This window comes from Solea solea, chromosome 11 (assembly GCF_958295425.1).
Source record: "Solea solea chromosome 11, fSolSol10.1, whole genome shotgun sequence".
In the NCBI taxonomy this organism is placed as follows: Eukaryota; Metazoa; Chordata; class Actinopteri; order Pleuronectiformes; family Soleidae; genus Solea; species Solea solea.
Genome location: NC_081144.1, coordinates 8,892,806 through 8,910,996, shown reverse-complemented (window position 1 = coordinate 8,910,996; position 18,191 = coordinate 8,892,806). Strand labels below are relative to the sequence as shown.

The 18,191-nt window shown below is 40.8% G+C and overlaps 1 protein-coding gene across 1 annotated transcript in view; it reads left to right on the top strand.

Annotated features, from left to right (window-relative positions):
• Positions 1-4,567: 4,567 nt before the first annotated feature.
• The window catches only part of syt6a (synaptotagmin VIa), a 57,252-nt gene continuing 43,628 nt past the window's right edge, over positions 4,568-18,191 (top strand). The window contains exon 1 of the mRNA XM_058644297.1: positions 4,568-4,750. Coding sequence (XP_058500280.1) covers positions 4,594-4,750 — 157 coding nt within the window. The 5' untranslated portion in view covers positions 4,568-4,593. The remainder of the gene's footprint in view (positions 4,751-18,191) is intronic.

The window sequence follows — 18,191 nt, the reverse complement described above, 5'->3', positions numbered from 1 at the left end:
GCGTGTAGCCAGTGGTCCTGTGTCCTCCTGCATGCTCAAGCCAGACGCTGTGCATGCCTAACTTACATATTTATGTTTCTGAACACAAGTGACTGAACTAACACACACAAGAGCTTTTTATTCCTGCCATCCTTACTGTTAAAAGATAAAAAAAAAAAAAAAGATGCTAATAAAACAGTAAAATACAACACAGGGTGGAATAAAATAGGAAAAGGCTATAGAGTCAAGAGGTTAAATCCCTGTTTTAACTTTCAAATAAACTATGAATGCAAATTAAAAAAAAGGAGCTGGTTGAAGGCCATAGAGTAAAAAGATATGTTTTAAGTCTTCTTTTAAAAGTATCTAGTGAGCAGGTTTCCCTGATATCTAAGGATAGTGTGTTCCATGAAAATAAAAACAACACCACACCAGAATCAGAATTGGCACTAGCTGAACTTTATTTATCCTGGGAAATTCTTGTAGCAGCACTTGCTCCGAGCACTGAATAAAAGAACGTAGACACAAGCGAGTAAAAGACAATAGAATATAAATATAAATATACCACTGAGTATAAGTGATATTGCATATGCAGCAATAACAAAAGGAAGTAAGGTATTATATGATATAATGAATACAATATGGTGCGTGATAATGAAAGTGTAATATTGCAAGAGGGGAAAAAGCTGATAACACCTCACACGCCTGCAACATTGAGATGCGTGACAGCGAGTGAGCGAGAACCGAGTCCCCTGGACTCTATCGCTCTTCTGGGGGCCACGTGTTGTCAACAGCTCAATTAAACATCTCGTCTCAAAGACATTCAGGACATGTTTGGACGAGATACTTCTCCGTGCACATTTCACCTGGACGCAGCATCATTACACCGATCCATATCTGTTCTGGGGCTAATAATGTCACTGTCGTTCGTCAGTGGGTTGTGTACGATGCGGCTTAACGTCTACACTTAAGCCCCTTTGAGCGTGTCACAGAAATAGCGTGTGCATGGCACCCTGCAGATCTTATAGACCGTTGTGTAACACTCATTGGCAGCTCTGTTTGTTCTCAGATCATCACTTCATCTGTTGTAATATAAATGCAGAGCGTCATCCGTCACATCCAGCTTACACCATGGAAGACTCTTACTAATGAGCTTAACTAGGAGTCAAAATAGATCATTTTTTTCTTATTTCCCCACAAGTGAGGCGGGAATCTTTGATGAACAAAACGCGACAATGACACACACACACACACACACACACAAGGCCCTGACACACACAAACTGTGGAAATGTGAGGGCCCCGTGGCCCTCGGGAAAGTGCTGATTTTGATTAGCATAGCTTTGAGTGAGCCGTCCTATTGTCATGTGTTTGCCACAATGAATCAAGTTCAACATCGGCCGCCACTGGGCTGTCACCATCAGAAAGATTTGCCAGAGATGAGCCTGATTTGCATATCAAACCAAGGGACATCAGCTTCCGCAAACCGCTGTGAGAAATCTGCACACACCTGCAACAAAATGATCGATATGACCGTCACAGCTCCCCCTCATTTATTCATAGCTGATGGGCAGAATTCCGAATAGCAACGGGAGGAGATGTTTTAAAGCTGTCGGATTATTAGTTTGTTTTACTTCTTGGAAACCTGCTCCCTCAGCAGTCGTCTTGATTATCACATTAATTCTCTGTTGGCGTATAGAGGGCTTAGGTCTGTTTTCTTTAAAGCACTTTTGTAGTTGTGGGTCTTTTAATTATTTACACCTGGAAATGCATTTATATCAGAGATACTGTTTGTGTTTTTCTTACCGTGTGTCCCGAATAATTAACCGAGGGGATCAAATGCACTGCGTTCTTAAATCTGAGCCGTTTGATCAGTGTTTTCGTCTGCTTAATTCATCGCGCGCAGCCATTTCCACATATTAACGATCAGCTGTGACCCGAATGAAGAGTGATGTCTTCTTTGATTCGGTTCTGCAGGGCTGTTTTTCAGCTGCACGCACCCGATTTGAAACTATCCTGTTGAGTTTAATTCATCTTTCTTCAAGATGTATAATTCACCTTGCACATGTGCTCCTCGGGATTTGATGTTTATCTCTAATGTTAGGGAATAGGAAATGGAAGGGGGAAAAAAGGGAAGAACTTGGATGCTCTTTGTGGTAATGGTGCATTTACCTTTTATGGCAGGTCATCTTCTCGCTGTCTCACAATGATGGAATGCAAGTTAACAAGGAACCATTTCATGCAGCTTTACTTGTTTGCTGCGGTGGACACCCTTGGACAACACCCTCTAAATAACATAATTGCACAAGGAAGAGCGGCAACACCCGAGGCCTATTCTCCTCCATCATTAATGCTATTGCACAGATCCGTGTTCGCAGCACTGGCAGATTATTGAGTTGTAACTGTTGTAACATCCAAGCTGGCAGCAGTGAACCAGTTTGCATTAACAAGGCTGCCGGACAAATGATGGGGGAGAGCCGGTATCAGCTGCAGCAGATGCACAGGAGTAATTGACTCTTTTGAAAACCCTCAGCCAAGAAAACAATTTGTTATTTGCCTGTTAATCAGGACTTCCCAAGAAGTGTAGATCCAATCTTGAGTAACCGTAGATCCAACCTTAGAGGGGAGAGAGGTTTGGGCTTTAATAAGCTCTCATATCAGAGCAGTCGCCCACCAGCGAAAACAGTGTAGTATTTATGTCTTAGTTTTATTAAATTAAATTGTGGAGTCAACCAAGATCTGGTTCAGCTCAACATCACTTTGTAATTAGATATGGATGAAATCTTTTTCCTGGTGCCTTATTCGTCATGGAGATTATTAAAAAAACATAATTTGATTAATGCTTCTGTTGGCAATTAAGAGATAAGGTCAAACATGTAAGTTAATATAATATAAAAACAAAGTCAATTAGTCCTTATTTCTGGGACTACTCCTCCCCCAGCTTCACAGATGTGTTGTTTTAAAATGAATTAATTAGTTTTTATTGATATAATATGGGAAATTAATTTAATTTGAATCCAGATAAAGTAATACAGACGTGTTTTTGGGGTTTTTTAAGCTTAATTTACTTTAATTTCCCAACATTTATATCAAGAGATACCAAGTCACTCTTATTTACATGTACACAGGTAGAACTTGTTAAATGATCAGTCTATTATCAATAAATCACTATTGTCTTTCATTAAGTGCAATTGTTCCACCTGTGACAAAAATATTACAAATGCTGACCATGAAATTCCAAAGAATTTCCAAATTAACGCAACAATTAAAAATGATATAAGTCTAAATAAAGATCATTTCAGTAAAAAGACAAATACAATAAAATATGTATATAAAAATGCAGTACAAATATAAAATCACGCAGCTCATTTTGTCCCCATAAGGAGGACCATTCCCCATAATGTGACTGTGTAAACAGTCTTAGGTCCCCACAACATCAGTAATACCCGGAACACACGAACAAACATGTTTTTATATCATAGACATAATACATTCCTTACCCTAAACTTAACCATCCCAACTAAGTGCCTAACCATAACCCTTACCTTAACCTAAACCCAATTTAACCCTGAAACCAGGTCCTAACCCTGAAAAAGCCTTTTAAAGTTGTGGGGCCCAGACAAAATGTCTCCACACAGATAGGTTTGTACATTTTGTGGACCTCACAAAAATACACACATACACTATCCTTACACTAACCTAAACCCAAAAACAATGTCTTGACCTCCAAAAAGCCCTCTAAAGTTGTGAGGACCAGCCAAAATGTCAAAGACAAAGATTGGTATGAAGCACAATGTGTCCTCAGAGCCCACTAGAGACATGTACACACACGCATGTGCCCGTGTTTCTGTCCCCACACCTGAATCTATATGACTATAATGGTGCTGCCACCATCACAACTCCCCCTCTGAATGTGCACACACTAAAAAAAAACCTATAATGACCACTGGGTTTGTTTTTCTCCTGTCAACTGAAATGGTCGGTCCCTGCAGTGCAGAGAGTCTCCAGTGAAAAGTTACTCCCCAGCTGAACCACCTGTGTGTGCCACGTCTCAGCGCTCCCTCTGACAATCCCCCTTTGTGCCAATTGTAATCCCTGTTTACAACCTGTAATGATGAGAGTTTAACGATCTGTGCGTGTGTGTGTGTGTGTGTGTGTGTGAAGTGGGACATGGTGGTCATCAGACCATATAGCACTTGTTGTGTCACCCATTATTGTTTTGTTTATGATGCAACAATTCTGTCCTTTTTATCACCTGGGGACAAATGTGTGTGAACAAATGTTATTACACACACACACAGTACATGGCATAGCATGCATGAAATAAGGTCATCCAGTTTGTGGGGGAAAAAAAACAAACTGTTTTTTTTTTTTACACACAAACAGCATGGAGCACACAAACACGCACAAACGTGCATCCAAGTGCGTAAAATGCACATCAGAGACTCTGGAAGGAGAAGAATCAGACGAAGGAAGAAGAATGAAGACAAGTTGCATTTATCTTCTTGATGCTAGGCTGCTGCTGCTGCTGCTGCTGCTTCTGCGTGTGTGTGTGTGTGCATGTGGGTGTGTTAGTCCCCTTGGATGAGCACATGCGGCTGAGGATGCAGCTGGGAGCATGAGTTCTGACCGAGAGGAGTATGACATGGTCTGTCAGAGAGCTGTGACCCTAATTGTTGACCTCTGCCTGCACAACAGCACACTGTTGGATCAGGACACCTGTGAGGATTTCCTCTTCCTGTTGTCCAGCCAAGGCTTTGTCCATAAGGAAAAGAGTAAGTACAATATGTAACTCCTGATCTATAAGATAGTAGATTCTGTGTTGTTGCTCTGTGAGTCTCAATGCTCTTGGTTTTTTTTTTTCTTTCTTTTAAATGATAGGAATTTAAATGTTCACATTTCCATGTTTTGTTCACCATCCCCTCTTTTGTTTACCATATCTAAGGTCATGTTTGGGCGCACATACACGGCTTTGAGAGCCAGCCTTAAGCTATTACTATATCTTTAATGAGTTCTTGTGACCCCGGGGCAGCAAGGAGCAAGAGGTGTGTATAAAAGAAATTCACACCGACTCCAGAGAGCAGAGTGTTAATAGTTAAGAGTTACGCCTGACTAATGCCAGCTCATGCTGTCCTGATCACTCAGGCTTACGAAGAGAAGATTTCTACATCTACATCTCACTGTGAACACTGTTTGTTTATAATGTACAACATGTTTTTTTTTTTAATTATTCATAAGGGGCGATGTACACATTTGTTGCAGCTTGTGCATCTGTTGCTTTGGCACTTGTAGAGGGAATAATCCAGCCTCTATTGAAATGCAATGTTTACAGAGCAGCTCTTCCACAGCCTCTGGCAGACTGTGTGTTTGTAAGTTTCTTTCTATACATTTTGCCTGATGCGGAGGAAACTTGTGAAATTAGTGCTGCGATGCAGATAACACTCGACAAGATTGGAATGCATGGCGTGTGGATAATTGTAGGTTTGTAGATGTTACAAACAACTCTATCTGGAAAATGCTGGATTTTGCATGCAGCCTTGATTTTTAATCCGTTGCAAATAACTGTAATCTATATTCATTAGCTTATCTATCCTAATTACATTTTATCTTGCAAAAAAAGATTTTTTATTGTGAGTTTATGTAAAATGTTTTGACATCTTTTGCTTGACAAACTTCAGCTGTGTCAGCTATCCATTTTGGCTTCTTTTTCAAGGGTGTGCCGCTGTTCACAGAGCACTTGTCAACCAATCCTGACCAAATCCACTGTCACCTCACATCAGCCTCAGTGGAGGAATTGAACGTACATCCCCCGGTGCCACTGGCATCTAAGACTGAGCTGTGGGGACATGAAATGCCATTGCACGTTATGTTGCCACTGATGTAAATTATTTCTGCCACATGGAAGCTAAAGACAAGCTGCTTCACATAATGGTGGAGGGTGTGTAGGTTGGGGGTTGTATGAAATGTCTCCTTGTATGCATCAACAAATCTTGCATATAGATGCGGTTATGTTCGCCAAACAGGACCCACAATGCAACGTGGTGATTACTAAGCTTACAACAAACAGCACTAACATAATAGAAGAACATATAGTTTTAGGTTTATTTTTACTTTAAAGTGATATTTATGATTGTTTTTTTTACAAACACAGCGAAGCTGAATGGAAAGTATAGACAAATGTATACTTTTTGCATGCAAATTTCCGATGCATTGCAGATGCACTGTATACACAGTAAAATGGAAAAAGAAATATGTTCGATGCAAATTTTTCCCAGGAGGCCAAGAATGAATTCAGGCAAAGAAGCATCCACAGGAGTAGAAAATGTGCTCAAAAAAATCCCCAAGGCTTCTGCTGTAGATGTAATGAGATGAGGGGGAGGGAGAGGACCAACTTGAGGGACATGACACAAAGAAAAGTTACTGGTGAGTTCAGTGATGAGTGAGAGGCTGACTGAGAACAAAGGCAAACACACAACGCTGACGCGTGTTGCAAGCTAATGCACAGCTTTTGCATTGGTTGTTCCAGGTGAATCGAGCTGGAAAAGTTACTGAAATGCAAATAATCATTACTCAGTTATAAAGTAATGTCATTACTTTACTAATCCCAAACGAATTTACTGTTCTGTCAGTCTGTGCAGTTCAGCTCACCACTGTGTGGTCTGTAATGGTTTTCGCCATAATCTGACTTTACACCACAGGGTGTGTGGACTAGATATGTAAATGACATATTTATGCAGCTGCGTCACCTGACAAACTTACACAAAGAAGGAAAAACGCGACACAGTAAACACAGCGCAACAATGCATCAGCATTGTATGTTCTCTCTTCTTGGCATGTGGTTGTTCGTCACAAGAAGAAGACAAGCTTTGTGAGAGACGAGGCTGCAGGCGGCCATTTCTCCCCTGTCGTTCATAACAGACCACTGTGCTTTGTACCTCAGCGGAAGGGTGCCAAAAAGTGGGATGGTACACATCAGTTATTTTGGTTCCATTCTCAATGTTTGGCAACAGAAAAGCAAACAATTGTGTGATGTACCAAGCGTGGTGGAAATGAGGATAAAGGTGTCTGTAAGCATCTTTTAACCTACACAACGTGTTCCATGCTGGAGCTCCAAATGCATCGTAACAGTGAAGCGTTCCCACTGATCTTTGGACTGCTGTTGCTATAACAAACACACCAAACTCATTTGGAGTTCTGGTTGGTGTCATTTTTTTCCCGGCTGAATATCAGAAAACATGTATAATACTACAGCTGGAGTAATGCATCACTACAAATGTTCTTACAAAGAAGTGATAAGTCACATTTTAGTTTGTAAACTGAAACCCAAATGCTTTTCCCCACATTTGTCAAGTGTTTGTTTCCAACGCCATCTGCTTCCGCATCTTTTTCAACTTTGCTGCAACAGAGGAGAATTGCAAATATATATATACATATATATATATATATATATACATATATATGTATGTATATATATATATATACATATATATGTATGTATATATATATATGTATAAAAAAAACGTTGTTGCTTCCATTTGCCTCCAGTATGAAGTGTGAGTGTCCCTACATTAGTTACAAATCGATTGTGATTAGCCCTGATGTTATTGTAAGATAATAACCCATTATCTCCGATGACTAATTTGTTAAATCTTGAGCTGGCTGTTTGTATTCCAATCAAGGCTAAAATGTCACCGCGCTGATCCCACCTGCATTCATGTGAAAGGCAACACGAGACTTTCCCAGTGCGATAAATGAGAGCTCAGATCAGCAGCTCACACTCTGCTGAGCACACACTTCCTGCTGATCAACTGCCTGCTTTAGATCTTGATATTCACTCCAGAGCATTGGCACAGGTTACAAAACATATCCCCTAAGCCTGTGTAGTTCCTGGATGCTCTTTTAAGCCACCTCTCCTTCAAACACACACACACACTCGCCCTCATTACACATTCCACTTTCATTGTCAGCTGCAGCTTCCGGTGTGTGGGCTTGAATTGACGAGGCTTATTTTTGATCACATCATTTCTCGCACGCCCATCTCATCTTGGGGTTTATTAAACAAGACCTTGGCCGGCGGAGGACATTATAGAACCCGTGGATCACTCATTCCGTCCCCACTGGTCTGCTCCGCTTCGTCCGCGGCGTTTGCAGGGGACAGATGGTGCATTGCAGGTTGAATCCAAAATAGAAAAACAAGAACATCAAATTAACTGCACTGTGGAGATTAGAACCCCATCTGAACCACTGTGCCTTTCAATAATTCATACCAACAGTCTACTGTCGCTGTGTTTTATTGATACAACATTTCACTGTAGACCACAAAGGAACACCGGAGACACATCTGTTTCTGTTGTGAGAGATAATATGCCAAAAAAGTGTCTGTCTCAGCTGCCACGAAAAGAGCAACCACCAGTCCTCAAAGGCTTCTGCCATTATTGCTGTAATTATTAGAATAATAAAACACATTTTTTTGCACCTTTTCCCTTCCAGGAAACAGCATTAGGGGGTGTTTATGTATTCACAGGTATCCACAAAAGCATTTAATCCTTGCTCTGCACCTTAACACAAGTGGGAAGGTGTAAGATTAGATAAAACAAAGGTATTTTGATGACACTTGAGCTTAAAACCAAATAGATATAGCCGAGTCAGGTCAGAAAACCAAGTTTGGAGGAGGAGGAGGAGGAGGACATAATGACTGGATGAAGTGGAGCACATTTTTCATGATAATTATTTCACTAAAGGCAAAAGTCACACCCAGAGGCTTGAATACCAATCATCTCCACTGTAGGAAGCCTGGGAAGAAAATTAGAAGAGACACTGCTTTCATCATCAGTGTTTCTCTGAACCCTGCTCTGGTGTAGCTTCCTCCACATTTAAACTTTGAAGTCCAATGGCAACCGGGACGTCCCAGAGGGCGCTGGTTTCTAGACATAACTGTAACTATAATCTCCTCAGTGGGACAGCTGTGGAGTTACTGTGAATGTGAATGAATCCATTGTTGTTTTTTTTGTCTTTCTCCCTCTCTTGAAGGTCACCACAGCGGATGATCTGCATATTTGGTTTGGCAGTGTTTTTTTTTTACACCGGATGCCCTTTTCTGGCACAACCCTCTCATTTGTCTGGGTTTGGGACCATGTAGTCTACTACGTGTGCCCCCTGTGGCTCAGGTCATTTGAGAGTGTCCAATTAACAATGAGCAATGGGGATTGGGATTGCTTAGCGGACCCCAGCCCTTGCCCTGGTGGGGACCAGAACCTGGCAATGCTTGGGTCACAAGCAAAGTTCTCTTTCCGCTTGGCTATGGGCAGCCCCGATGAATCTCCATAAATAAATAATAATCCTCCATTGCAGAGACCAAACCACAGTGTCTTGTACCACGTTTAAGTGCTTAACAGGACAGTGCTGCCGTCTTGGTTTTCTCCCACAAAATGCATCAGAGTCATTACTGGTGAAAGTGTTAGGGGGGATGAGTAATGCAGAAACCTGCCGTGTGTTACCCAGACCAGCGCACTGGGCAAAGGCCTGTGCTGTGCCATCAAGCAGAAACATTGGTTTATTGATTAAAGAATCAGGCCTCGAGTGAGCAGAGCCTCACAAGGCAAGGAGAAATGCAGTAGAGCGAGAGAAATGTCCCATTTTTTGCCATGTGCATTACATTATTCTGCAACGTAACATGTATATATGCAATAGTTGAGTTTTAGTTGACCCTTTAAACCCCCACGACTATTGCTGCGTGCCTACCTTTCCATTCTTGTACAGAGAATGACTTTCAATTTTAAGAATTCATCATTGACATTTGCAGTTATTTTAGGTTTCAGACAGTTGAATCCACAGTATGTCATTTTTTGGCTGCCAGGGGTTGCTCAGTCAAAACAATAAGCAGCAGTGATGACATCGGGAAGCAGCGTGGGGTCATGGGAGTTGCCGTCGTTTGTGGCAGTAAAAGGCAGCGGGTTAGTCGGGATTCATTAGTGACAGATGCACACGATAAAATGAAAAAAGAAGACAACACATTGGCTGACTAGTAGTAATGAATATTTCCTTCCTCACTCTGATGTTTCATTTCATTTAAAGCACATGAGGCCATGAGGAAGGACAATCGTTATCATCATTAACTCCTGCCATGAAGCTGTTTAAATCCAGCTCAGAAACTCACTGGATGTCACTAGATTATGTGACGAGTGAACATTTGCAGCTTCAAGCCACTTGTTTGACACCATTCCCCAAACCCTGGATGATATATATATATATATATATGTATATATACATATACACTGTATAGTATATGTGCGGTATGGTTGTCAAGCTTTGCTTTAAAGGAATACTTCACTGATTTGCGTTTAGCTTTGTATTACTAGAATAGGGGTAGTAGTTTTAAAAAATTGTGCTTCCCAACCTCAGTTTCCTCTGAGTCGAGAAATATCTTCTTTTTTTTTTTTTTTACGTGCCCACCAGTGACACGTGGTCCGAGGCTTGAAACTGCAACGCTTTTTAGACCCACTCGTAGGGGGACGGGACCTCATTCCCAGAAAGTAAACAGTGTCCGCCATCTTTGCTAACAGGACCAAGTGTCCAACAAAGAAAAGAATGAAGATATTTCTCAACTCTGAGGTTAGGAAGCACAATCTTTCAAAAATACTAGCGCTACTCTAGTAATACAAATGAAAATGGGTGAAGTATTCCTTTAATCACACAAATTGCTGGCAAAGTTTTATGTTATTGTTATTTTTCTTTCATATTTATGGAGATAAATCATTTCCTTCAGCTGTGATAAGTTAAACTGCATGTTAGGGTGGTTTAAAGTTTGATGAGAAACTTTCAGGAGGGGGTGAAAAAGCAATGACATATTCCTCATCCTTTTTTTTCCCCCTTTTCCTCATGAAGTGTTGTGCGCCTCCTCTGCCTCAGAGGTTCACTGCCTGCTTGTGTTCATGTAACAGTTTTGTCATAATGACTGTTGAGCTGTCTGTCACGGTGAAAGCTTCAGGTCTCTGGGGCTGACACTGCTGTCACGCTTGCAGGGTTGATGGGGTAGAATTAGATGTGGGGTCTGTGCACTTCATCACATGAATTACAGTAATGTGCAGTTTTAGAGGGCAATAGTGCAGTTCCCCTGCAAAAAAAAAGACACTACTGATTTGGTTCACTGCACTCTTTCTCTGATGATAATTTTAAAATAATATATAAAATAGCATTTCTTAACTTCACTTATCAGTTAGTTTATTGAAATAGTTTTGAGATTTTTGCAAATTGCCATCAACGTCCAAATGCCCATGAACTGAGGTATATAGTTTGCTTTATATCAACAGCTGGGTTTACAAATACTTCTAACTGATGTCTTGACTCATAAGAGTTTTCTGTTTTGACGTTAACAGTCACAGACACAGTATTTGATTCAACTTGGATGGATTGTGTATTTTGAATTGGTTCTACTTGACATACTATTACACCATATGACCACCAGGGGGCATGGTGCTGAAGCAACCTTATGCCACTAATTCACGATGAGGTGGAAGCTTCAGTTTTGAGGCTGCACTGACTTGAAGTTCACTCTCAACACAATAAGAATCCAAACTCCTATTTTGAAGCCTCCAGGTTAGTGATTTGGTCGATACCATGTCCAGGTTTTTTGCAACCAGACATCACCTGCTGCTATTGGATGATAACAGCAGTCTATTTTTCTCTAAATAGGAACATCATTTACATAAGTATGATCTATTGAAAAAGAGTGAGACGATGACCTCCTCAGGTAAATGTTTACTGCTGTTAAAAATCAAGAGAGAAGTCGGCTCATTTTCTCCCACCCCGCCCTGCAAACCAGAAGACTGTGTGACGGTCTGAGGCTTAAATTACTATAATCACATCTCTAGTAAAGCCGTGGATCAGCGGGGAAAACAAACTGGAAGCTCTGTTGAAACCGACATTCGACTCTTAATTTCAGTGAGGAAACAAAAAAAATGTAAATGCTTTTAAATGGAGTTTGGTGTTTTTGTTACAGCAACAGCACTTACAGTTCCTGTAGCCGAGCACCATTAGGATTACAACCTCTTGGGGTGTGTTTCAGTTCAGTGAGTGGGACTATACAGTTTGAGCTCCAGTCCAGATATTGATTTTGTACATAAACCCTGCAAAAATGAATTACCACTAGTGCCCACACAGGACTGGGTGACACTCAGAACATGCTTCGCTCGCCCAACTATTCGATAAATTAACAGTAATTAAAGGCCCTGATTAGAGCACAGGGGCAATATAGAACATACTGTAACTAAAACCCTGACTTCAGGCTTGATGACGCACGTGTCAGCAAACAAGTGCCTGATTACATATTCAATAGACGCGGAGGAAAACCAGCTGGCGTCGCCTCATGAATCTTACATTCTCTCCATCCTCTTCTGTGGGTCCATCACTACAACATTTACACCTCACGCGTTGTTAAATGATGTTTGCGCCTGAATAAGACATCAATTAGAGATTTAAATCAAGTATCTTGTAGCTATAAAATAAGTAAATGGGGCCTTGTTCGTCTGCTTTGGAAGCTTGTGCATTTTTAGATCTATTCCCTTAATGAATAGGTCAGTCAGTGCTGTAGGTCAATGCTGAGGTGCCACCTTTATTTAATTTGTGCCAGAGAGAAATGTGCACACCCTGCACTGCCTCCCTAACCACTGACCTTTTCATATGGATCTCGTCAGTAACAAGAAGGAAAAAAAAACAAACCCCAGAAGATCCCATACAATTTTGCTGCTGCATATACAGTTTATTCTGTATAACACATAACACGAAACCATCTCCAGTGGCTGATACCTGATAATAGGGTGCAGGAATCTGAAATACAGTCAAGTATTTCTCATAGAGATCTCGCAGTGCAAATTTCAATGATATCAAATTCCTGTGACACTATCAACGACACCTTTGTGCCATTTTAGAGCCCCTAGAGCATGGGTGGGGTATATAATAAACGTTTAATGGGCCGATTTTGGCAGCTTTGGGCAGTCCTGGTCTAAAGCTATAGGCACAAGAGCCTGAAGCACCATCCTAAAACACTTTCTTAAAAGTGTTTAACAAATAGTCATATTCAGATTTTTGTAATTGTCTGTCTGGGCTTTCACATATACACATGTAAAGCCATCCAATATCAAAATAAATCTAATCAAATGTGACCTTTACGGTCTAATAGTCCCAAAAATGCATTTTTGTTGCCAAAGAAAATCATATACGCCGCTGTAACTCACTTAGCATTCTGTGACTGCCTGGTAAAAATGAAATCTGCCCTTTAATTCGATCCTAAAACAATCAGCTGCATCAATAATTTTACTTTTAAATATTTTTTTTTTTTTAAAGGTATAAGAAATGTGAAAAATGACAAACATGTCTCTGTGTCTGAAAGATGTGAACAAGAACTTTTTGTCATTCTTGCCGTTTGTGGCATTTTAGTCTCTGAATGGATGGATGAGTGCATTTGTAAAAATGTCACAGTTGATAGAGCGAGACTCATGATAATACAAAATCAATGGAATGAAAAAAACTAATCAAATGTGTTTCTTCCTCATCCACAATTTTTTAAAAAACACACTTTTTGGTTTCATCACATAATTTTCTTACATTACATTACATCATACGTCCTCTTGAACGTCTATATCCTGTATGTGCATGTCCTACTGTGTCTTATAGGGACTTATTTTCACACGTATCTCAGGAGGTTCAGTCCGCAGCGGGGTGTCAGTTGTTTCATCTGTTCGCCGGTGGCTAGCAGACGTGAGATGTTTTCCTTCTAAAACTGGAACCCCTCCACAGGCTATGACAAGATAATGAGGAGGAGGAGGTCTATTACGTTTAAAAAAAGCATATCCACTAATTAGATGGAGAAGTCGCATGCATGGAAGGTTAAATTAAATACAAATGCCAAAAGCTCAAGGGACAAACCAAGGGTGTAATGTGTATGCAACACCACAGTGTTTTATACTCGCCTGCCAACAGAGTGAGAGAACTCTGCTGCCATGTTTAACAGAGTTTTCTTTCCTTTACTATTAAATGTAGCTCGGAATAATGAATCAATAATTCCATAAAATCAAGTGATGTGAAGAACAATTCTCCACCACCTCTTTGTTTACAGCCTCGCAACCACATTTGTCCCCGACCCAACCGACGATTCTGATTTTCCTCCCAGATCCGTGTCATGGAGCTTGTATTTGAAAGCATATCCGCTCAGAATCTGATCTTCCTGACATTCCTCACATTATATATATCAGTGATCAGATCCGATCTGCGCGTGTCCATGTTGACATTGTCTGGATTTCTATAGTTACAGGCTGCAAAACAAGTAGTCTAAACAAACTGAACGACAGAAACCTGCACCTGTTTCGGTCCCAAATGGTGCAAACTTTCTTTTGATTGCAAGGAAGCGTCAGAAAAGGAGGAGACGGCCGAGTTGTGTCGCCTTTGCCATCACCGCTGGAGTGACAGTGGAGCGAGGTGATGTCTGGTGACGTGGTCTGTCGTTGTCTTCCATGCTTTTATCCCATTTTTTAAACTATTGTCTTCCACTGTGTCGATCGTTTAACGTGCCTTTAATTAACTCCCGTCTCTCCGGACCTACGTTATTGTTGTCGAGTGACCGAGACATTTAGAATGGCATTGGAAATCACCTCCGATGTGGTTTGAATCAGCTTTAGAAAAATTGGATCTCATGTATATTTTAACTGTGCAGCCTGTCAGAAAAAATAAAATCAATCTGGATATGCTTAAAAATCCAATTTCAGCTGCAGTCCAAACAAGACCTATGTGGTCCTGGATAAGACATAATATCTGATACTTGGCCATGCAACATGATTGAGAAAACAAAGCTTTTTGCCAGCATGTACTCTACGGCTAAATCCCGCTCACACAAGCACACAGAGACAGAGATTGATGGCTTATATTGTCGATTTATTACAAGCAAATGTTTCACATTAAAAAAGTTGTGCAAGGGCAAACGGGTAAAGGTCTCTAATGGCTGGCAAAAAAGCAAACTAATTTGTTAATACTGATGGCCAACAGTCACTGGGTTAAAAGAGACAAATGGAGTTTCTCTTTAAAAACAAGGGCTTAGAAGTTTGGCATGACCCTGCGGTGGAAGTGCATAATCCTCAGCGGCTGCACGTTGTTTCCTCAAGAGGAGAGGAGTGTAAGGCCAGGCGCTTTCCACAGTGTCGAGATGAAGCGGCACCTCTGTGCCAAGTCCACAGTCCTGCAGATGCACCGACAAAAACCTAACAAACAGAAAGTGTCTAGAAAGGCAGACGCAATTAAACATGTGTCCATATCAGGACAGAGTTTCACAGATGGAGAGATAGTCTGGGATTATCCGTCACATGTGAAACAAGCGTGCTTGTCTGTGTTTATCTGATAGAAGAAGCTCAGGACAGAAAGCAGTGACTCCAAAAACATGAATATTTTGAGTTCTTCCAGCGATGCCGCCTACTGCAGCTTTAGGTTCAGACGACAGAACCGTTTCAATGAATAAGTCAATAAGATAGTTCATTATACACAATGAAGAATTAGGTATAGACAGTACTTTTGTGTGCCTGCCTATAAATCTTGCAATGAACTGCAAGAAAATGTGTTCATCAAAGTGCACCGAGGACATGCGGCGCCTTAGGCTCAACATTAATTCCGAGCGTTTCATTCCCATTTCCTGGAATCTCTGCCACTTCCTATATTTTGTGTTTTCACTTATACTGCCATTAACAATCCCCCGAGGAAACATGACACACAAGAAGTAGACATTGGGAGAGGACAAATTCAATAACAACCCCATGACAAAGGACTAAAGGGCATAGAAATGTTTGTGCATGCTCATGTAGTTTTGTGACCATGCCAAAAAAAATGTTTTTGCTGTGAAAGTATGAGCAGTAATCAACAGGAGATGTTTGAACACAGGGGGGGATCATATTTCATTAAAACCGAAGGCGGAATTAGATTTTTATTCTCCGTCTTTGCACAGAACGGGTGGAAATTGGAGGTTTGTTGTGACATTTCATCCTGTGATTATATTAGCGTCCCCTGTGCAAAGCAGACACTTCCCAGTCGGAAATAATGCTACCTGCGCTGACAAGAATTGATGGAATGACCTTACAGCTCGTCATTGGTGGGAAAATTGGTCCACGGGTTGACTGTGGGAACACGGAAGATGTGAAAATAGCCTGCTGAATTTGGATCGCTCACGTTTATGTCTGTGAAACAAATACGAGACTGAAAGACGGGGCATGAGAGGAGTAAAGGCTTCATGCTTTCCATGAAAGCAACTCTTGAAACCCAGCCAGAGAACGGCAAGTTATAATCCCACACTCTGGAAGCCAAGTTCCATTATTTAACTGTAGATGCATAGATTAAATGTGCATATTGCATTTTTCTGTAGAGGCGGTGGGCTAATATATCAAGATAAAGACTGCATTCTCCAAAAAGAAAAGAAAGAACCTACTTGAGAAATGATTGTGAAGCAGATAGTCAGGATTTGCCCAGAAAGTGAAACACTGAATGCAGTAGCTTCAGCTCATGTGTTACAACACACTGTTTGGCAGTTATCCAGCCCATTCTCACTGATATTAAAATGATAGACAACATAATGACAACAATGTTTTCCAAACTGTCGTAAAAGATTGCGTTATATTTAGCAGGGCTGACCTTGTTAAGTGCATTTTAATTCAACTTTATGTGGATTTTCAGTGTGAGAGCTTGCCCTGCACCGGTGCCACTCACACGCCACAACAACTTCACAGGCTTTATTTATGTCCATCGATCGTCCCGTTCCTCAACAGTTTAATGGCACATGACTGGAGAATTAGCCGTTTGTCTTAACCTGCTCAAGAGTGGTGGATGGAAATGCATTCGCCTGACTTTACTGTTACAGCGAGTAACATTCATCATTATCTGCTAATCATCACATGAGGCACAACAGTCAATGCCGCAAAAGGTCTCACTAATGATTCTCGAAAGGGCTCCAAATTACAAATAATGATCTGGACGGTTTGTTGAAAAACATTCTGAAATTTGGTACAAATTATATGGAAGACAGAAAAGACACTTTGAGCTAAAAATAGAAAAATACAGAATAAACGTGGCTAAACCTGGGGAAATGCAAATGTACATCTATGTGAGAGTTTTTTACTGAGGACTTTTTCCCGCCCGCTGTGCTCATCAAATATAAACAGCCCTAATCCATGTCTCTGAAAACAGCTCTACAGACTATTTCTAATCTCACGTTCAGTTCTAAAGCTGCATGTCTTTGCCAGCACAGGTACAAGCAAACCATGAAAACTGTGAACACAGTTGGCCAACAGGTTGGAATCCAGGGGCTCACTGCTGTGAAGCAACGGTCAAAACCACTGTCCACCGTGTGCACCTAAAACAGGGGTGTCACATTATGAGCAGACTGTAATCATAACGTGAAATTTGAACAAATTAATCCTGCGGGCCAGATTTGACCCTTGGGTGGGCCGGTTCTGCCCATGGGCCGTATGTTTGTAACCCCTGACGTAAAACAACTCAATGTACATCTGTCCATCTTCTATCACTTTATCCTCCATGTGAGAGTCACGGGGGGCACTGTGCCAATCTCAGTCACGGTCAATTTAGAGTGTCCAAATCCCCAAATCTGCATGTCTTTGGACTGTGGGAGGAAACCAGAGAAACTCAAGGTATAGTTTATTAAAAAATAAATATTAATACATGCAAAACTCATTTTATCTGGATTAAGTCAAGCTATTTTTTTTCCAGGAAAGAAAAGAGTTAAAACGTTAATTTTTACTGTACAAGTGGTAATTTTTTCAAACTTTAATGAAACAATATAGAATTAATTGACAACAACTGTGGTAAATTAAATAATGCTTTAGTGTCGGCTCTAAAGGTTTAACGGTAGAAGGCAGGTGATTTGCATACCTTAATATAATATGAATCATTTTCCCTTTTGTGACAATTGTAGCTATAACTGCTGCGATAAATCACACATGCAATGAGTTGTGTGAATTTTTTAGTGGGACATCATCATTACCACAGGTGAAAACGTGTCGAAGGAAGTAATGAGTTACTTGAGCTCTCATAATGACCTGCAGGTCACCTTTACCACTGGCTATATATCCCGTGATAGAACACTGCCCTCCCACTGTCTTTGACAAGCTAATCCCCAGCCATGCATGTAATTAAAAACAGGTATGCTGGTATTAACGTGCGTGACATGAC